Source organism: Nerophis ophidion, linkage group LG11 (assembly GCF_033978795.1).
Source record: "Nerophis ophidion isolate RoL-2023_Sa linkage group LG11, RoL_Noph_v1.0, whole genome shotgun sequence".
NCBI classification, from domain to species: Eukaryota; Metazoa; Chordata; class Actinopteri; order Syngnathiformes; family Syngnathidae; genus Nerophis; species Nerophis ophidion.
Genome location: NC_084621.1, coordinates 19,107,831 through 19,114,966, shown reverse-complemented (window position 1 = coordinate 19,114,966; position 7,136 = coordinate 19,107,831). Strand labels below are relative to the sequence as shown.

At 35.2% G+C, this 7,136-nt stretch overlaps 1 protein-coding gene across 2 annotated transcripts in view; it reads left to right on the top strand.

Annotated features, from left to right (window-relative positions):
* The first annotated feature begins 693 nt into the window (after positions 1-693).
* Positions 694-7,136, top strand: part of grwd1 (glutamate-rich WD repeat containing 1) — a 25,136-nt gene continuing 18,693 nt past the window's right edge. For both annotated transcript variants that reach the window (XR_009808768.1, XM_061915282.1), the window contains exons 1-2: positions 694-1,003; positions 1,108-1,225. Coding sequence is in view for 1 of the 2 variants with exons in the window: in XM_061915282.1 (XP_061771266.1) it covers positions 709-1,003; positions 1,108-1,225 (413 nt within the window). In the remaining variant the exon portion in view is untranslated. The remainder of the gene's footprint in view (positions 1,004-1,107; positions 1,226-7,136) is intronic.

Genomic DNA, 7,136 nt, shown 5'->3' with positions numbered 1-7,136 from the left:
CACAGTTTATGATACATTATCATATGATACATGAACACATGAACACAGTTTATGATACATTATCATATGATACATGAACACATGAACAGTTATCATATGATACATTATCATATGATACATGAACACATGAACACAGTAATCATATGATACATGAACACATGAACACAGTTATCATATGATACATTATCATATGATACATTAACACATGAACACAGTTATCACATGACACATGAACACAGTTATCATAAGATACATTCTCATATGATACATGAACACAGTTATCATATGATACATTATCATATGATACATCAACACATGAACACAGTTATCATATGATACATGAACACATGAACACAGTTATCATATGATACATTATCATATGATACATCAACACATGAACACAGTTATCACATGATACGTGAACACATGAACATAGTTATCACATGATACATTATCATATGATACATGAACACAGTTATCACATGACACATGAACACATGAACACAGTTATCATAAGATACATTCTCATATGATACATGAACACAGTTATCATATGATACATTATCATATGATACATCAACACAAGAACACAGTTATCATATGATACATGAACACATGAAGACAGTTATCATAATATAACAATATGAACTGGAAAAACATCACTCTTTAAAATGCTAATATCGAACCGACACTGATTTCACCGCCGGTATGGACACAGCCGGCGTTGTATCGACCCCACTTCCGTACTTTAATCCACGTGACCGGAAGCAGGGCATCTCGACCAAGATGTCCGCCGCTGATCGAGACACGTTTCCCGGGGAAGGAGACGGCATGGAGGAGCAAGGCGACTCGGCAGACGACGACGAGGGAGTGGACATGGAAGAGGAGGAAGTTGCAGAAGGCGAGACCAAAGTCTACGTGCCCGGGATCGAGCCCCTTCAGCCGGGGGAGCGTCTGGAGATGGACCAGTCCGCCTACCGCATGTACCATGAGTGTCAAACAGGCGAGATACTCACTTGCAATAACTTGTAGTTACACACATATGCCTTGAAATTATATTTATTATTATTATTATTATTATTTTAATAATGTCTTGTTTACGTGCAGGCTCGCCATGTTTGAGCTTCGACATCCTGAGAGATAACAATGGCGACGGAAGGGAAGACTTTCCTCTCTCCATGCTGCTGTGTGCCGGCACTCAGGCCGACAAAGCCATGGCCAACAGGTCGGTGGTTTATTCCAAATAAACAATAAACTAACTTTATGCAACTATCTAACCTCGTCCTGCGTCAGGGGGAAACTGCGCTTTTATTTTGAAATGTCGTCAATCGCTCACCATCCTAATGTAAAACAAGAACACACGTTTTATTTTTTATTCCCTTCAACAACACGACTACTAATCACGGCAGACTTCATGAGAGACAATAATAATAGTAAAACAATCACTTACTGTACAATCTCTGCTCTCACATTGAGACTGATGTTAATATCTTCCCATTTGCATCAACAATTTATCATTATTCTCACAAAGGGTTTGAAAAGCTTCTAAATCATGAATAAAAGCTAGTAAAAGTCGGCGAACAATGGAGCTAACGGGACTAGTTCTATTACGCCTTTTAAGTGCTCTAGAAACATCCATAACGCTCTAAAAAAGTGTTGTATACATGCTGTAATTATATATGTCTTGTAGTAACATTCATATTAACATGTAGTGTATACATGATGTATGTAATATCTAGTAACATTCATAATAACATGTGATATATACATGATGTAAGTATATATGTAGTATCTAGTAACATTCATAATAATATGCAATATATACATGATGTAAGTATATATATAATGTAGTAAATTCATAATAACATGTAATGTGTATATATGTAATGTTGTAACATTCATAATAACATGTAATACTTACATGATGTAAGTATATATGTAGTATTTAGTAACATTCATAACATGTAATACATACATTATGAAATTATTTATGTCATGTAGTAACATTCATAACATGTAATATATACATGATGTCAGTATATGTATTGTAGCAACATTCATAATAACATGTAGTGTATACATGATGTATGTAGTATCTAGTAACATTCATAATAACATGTAATATATACATGATGTAAGTAGCTGAGATAGGCGCCAGCGCCCCCTGCGACCTCAAAAGGGAATAAGTGGTAGACAATGGATGGATGGATGTAAATATATATGTAGTATCTAGTAACATTCATAATAACATGCAATATATACATGATGTAAGTATATATGTAGTATCTAGTAACATTCATAATAACATGTACTGTATATATGTAATGTAGTAACATTCATAATACATGTAATACATACATGATGTAAGTATATATGTAGTATCTAGAAACATTCATAATAACATGTAATATATACATGATGTAAGTATATATGTAATGTAGTAACATTCATAATAACATGTAATATGTACACGATGCAAGTATTTATGTCATGTAGTAACATTCATAATAACATGAAATATATACATGATGTAAGTATATATATCATGTAGTAACATTCATAATAACATGTAATATATACATGATGTAAATATATATATCATGTAGTAACATTCATAATAACATGTAAATTTACATGAATGTAAGTGTATATGTAGTATCTAGTAACATTCATAATAACATGTAAATACACATGATGTAAGCGGCGATGAACAAGAAGAACGCGGAGTTGGAATATAATTACAACACTTTATGTACATATTTATATACATATTTATATAATATTTACATATTCATATAATATGTAACTACAAGCTCCATTCACAGACAGAGTCCCATTGCTTTTATGAGCGGTCGATCGAGTCAAAAACCCCCCCCAAAAAAACCAATTATTTATTTATTTTTTTTAGATTATGTGAATAATGCTGTATAATAGACTGTATTTATATTATTCACATGTGACTAATGCTATATAATAGACTGTATTTATATTATTCACATGTGAATAATGCTATATAATAGACTGTATTTACAGTAGGGCTGGGCGATAAAACGATAACGATATATATCGCGATAGACATGTTATCAATATCAATAGAAAATGGGGCCGATAGAACGTTCGATAATTTCACTGAGTTCTGTTAGAAAAAAGTAGTAAGAAACGCAGAGCACGGCATTCTGGGGGGTGTAGAGAAAGTAAGGGCTTTAGCCTCTCGACCTATCACGGCCGAGCCTGAACCGCAAGGCATTCTGGGAAATGCTACCAGGGGGAAAAAAAAAGCAACGATTGATTGATACTTTTATTAGTAGGTTGCACAGTTCAGTACATATTCCGTACAATTGACCACTAAATGGTAACACCCCAATAAGTTTTTCAACTTGTTTAAGTCGGGGTCCACGTAAATCAACGAAACGGGAATATGAGTGCGGCAGCTCGAGATGAAATTGTAAATAAAAAAGGAAACGTCACGTCACCAGTTTGGCAGTATTTTGGATTGTTTAAGTCCGATACGAATCAGAGTAATACTGTCTGCCAAACTTTGCAAGGTCGTAGTCCCGACCAAGTCTTGGAACACGGCAAACTTATTTTACCACCTGAGCCGCTCTCACCCGCTGGAGTACAGCAGCAAACAGCCACAACATCAGCCGGTGCAAGTGGAACAGCACCGAAGCGGCAACAACAGACCACCATCGAGAGGCACTCGGCAGCAGTGCCATACGACAAAAATTCTAAACGTTATAAAGAAATAAGGGATGCAGTGGTCTATCAATTAGCGAAGGACATGCTACCGCTCAGCATAGTTGAGAAGTCTGGGCAAGCATTTATTTAATGTCAATATTTGCACATCGACCAGTATTTTCATTTATTTGACTGTTTTTCTTAATGATGACCTCGTTCTAAAGGTTAAAGGTTATATTTAAAATAAAAGTATTTAAATTCAGCCTTTTTTCTCCTGGTCTTTATTTAGAATAGTTTTTGTTTTGTTTTTATCGATAATTATCGATATCGACTGATATGAAACACTTATATCGTGATACATTTTTTAGTCATATCGCCCAGCCCTAATTTACAGTATGTTATTCACATGTGAATAATGATGTATAAAGACTTTATTTATGTTATTCACATGTGAATAATGTTGTTTAACAGACTGTATTTATATTATTCACATGTGAATAATGCTGTATAATAGACTTTATTATTATTCAAATGAGAATGATGCTGTATAATAGACTGTATTTACTGTATTCTATTCACATGTGAATAATGCTGAATAATAGACTATTTATGTTATTCACATGTGAATAATTCTGTATAATAGACTATTTATATTATTCACATATGAATAAGGCTGTATAATAGACTGTATTTATATTCAAATGAGAATAATGCTGTATAATAGACTATTTACAGTATGTTATTCACATGTGAATAATGCTGAATAATAGACTGTATTTATGTTATTCACATGTGAATAATGCTCTATAATAGACTGTATTTATATTATTCACATGTGAATAAGGCTGTATAATAGACTGTATTTCTATTATTCACATGTGATTAATGCTGTACAAAAGACTATTTACAGTATGTTATTCACATGTGAATAATGATATATAATATACTGTATGTTATTCACATGTGAATAATTTTGTACAATAGACTGTATTTATATTTTTCACATGTGAATAATGCTGTATAATATACTTTATTCATATTATTCACATGTGAATTATGCTGTATAATAGACTGTATTTACAGTATGTTATTCAAATGTGAATAATGCTGTATAGTAGACTTTATTCATATTATTCACATGTGAATTATACTGTATAATAGACAGTGTTTACAGTATGTTATTCACATGTGAATAATGCTGTATAATAGACTGTATGTATGTTTTTCACATGAATAATGCTGTATAACAGACTGTATTTATATTATTCACATGTGACTTAAGGCTGTATAATATTTACATGCGAATAATATTGTATAATAGACTGTATTTGTTATTTACATTTGAATAATCCTGTATAAAAGACTGTATCTATATTGATCACATGTAAAAATACCTTAATGTGTATAGTCTATTGTGAGCGAACTGTGATGCTGAATTTCCCCCAGGGATCAATAAAGTACTTTCTATTCTGTTCTATCTATTTTGGATGTTTTTGAGAGGGCTTTATGGCCGAAATTAGCAGCATTGTTAGCCAGCTCCCATTTGCCGTTTTTTACTACTTAGAATGGATGAAAAACATATTGTATTTTGCGGACTACAAAGCGCACTAATATATGAACACTACTCACAACATTTTAGGAGGGCAAACTATCTATGTATTAGCTGCATCGGACTCTAAGTTGCAGATAAATATGTTATGGAATGAGTTACTTACACATAATTATTATGTAAATTTTTATTTACATACCTTAAAGGCCTACTGAAACCCACTACTACCGACCACGCAGTCTGACAGTGTATATAATCAATGATGAAATCTTAACATCGCAACACATGCCAATACGGCCGGGTTAGTTTACTAAATTGCACTTTTAAATTTCACTCCGAAAAATCCTGCTGAAACGTCTCGGTATGATGATGTGTGTGCGTGACGTCACGGATTGTAGAGGACATTTTGTTCTAGCATCGTTCCCAGCTATTAAGTCGTCTCTTTTCATCGCAAAATTCCACAGTATTCTGGACTTCTGTGTTGCTGAATCTTTTGCAATTTGTTCAATGAACAATGGAGACATCAAAGAAGAAAGCTGTAGGTAGGAAGCGGTGTATTGCAGCCGGCTTTAGCAACAGAAACACAGCCGGTGTTTCATTGTTTACATTCCCGAAAGATGACAATCAAGCTTTACTGTGGAACAGAGATGTCAAGCGAACACTGTTGGATTGGACCACACACACAAAGTACAGGGTATTATGTGTATTAATAAGAAACATTTTACCGTTCTGTATTCTGAAGGCGATTTATATTGTGCTACTCCAGCATCAATATGCGTCCTCCTGACCGTCAGCGGTATGGCTCTATCCCTTGTTGCGATTGGGCCTGGCCGAGTGGTCCTGCCACCCCCACGGCTGCCACGGCGCCTCTCACAGCATCTTCCCTATCTGAATCACTCCCACTGCCCTCTTGTCCTGTTTTTTTTTGTTGTTTTTTTTCTAGTCCTTCACTCTCACTTTCTTCATCCACGAATCTTTCATCCTCGCTCAAATTAATGGGGAAATCATTGCTTTCTCGGTCCGAATCACTCTCGCTACTGGTGGCCATGATTGTAAACAATGTTCAGATGTGAGGAGCTCCACAACCCGTGACGTCACGTGCACATCGTGTGCTACTTCCGGTACAGGCAAGGCTTTTTTATCAGCACCAAAAGTTGCAAACTTTATCGTGGATGTACTCTACTGAATCCTTTCAGCAAAAAATATGGCAATATCGCGAAATGATCAAGTATGACTCATAGAAAGGACCTGCTATCCCCGTTTAAATAAGAAAATCGCATTTCAGTAGGCTTTTAATTCTTTCCAAACGGTGTCTGTAACACGGCAGTAAAACGGCTGATCAAACAAAACAGAAGTCGTCGTCATGGACCCATTAGCTGCGAAAGCTAGCTCTCCAGTCAGCTAAACAGACTCAATAAAAGGAGCACTGCTATGGAAGGCTCTACCTGACACTTTGAAATGTATACCTGCGCTTGTCACTTTCAAAAAACAAACAAAGTTGTGGCTAGTTGAGAGACAGACGTGTTCCCATGTTTAGTTTTTACTAATCTAGTTTGAACTTCCTGTTATTATTATTGGCTTTTATCTAGTTTGCACTTTGTCTGTCTATCCATTCATCCATTTTTTACCGCTTATTCCCTTTGGGGTCGCGGGGGGCGCTTGTGTCTATCTTAGCTACAATCAGGCGGAAGGCGGTGTACACCCTGGACAAGTCGCCACTTCATCGCAGCACTTTGTCTGTATCATTACTATTACCATTATTATCGACTCCTCTTTGCGTCACTCTTTTTATTTTCCTATTTTAAGGATGTTAGATCTGTGTTGTTGTTGTTGGGCACAAGTGTATTCACAGCCTTTGCCATGAAGCTCAAATGTGAGCTCTACATTTCTCTGCCAATGCTGTGAATAC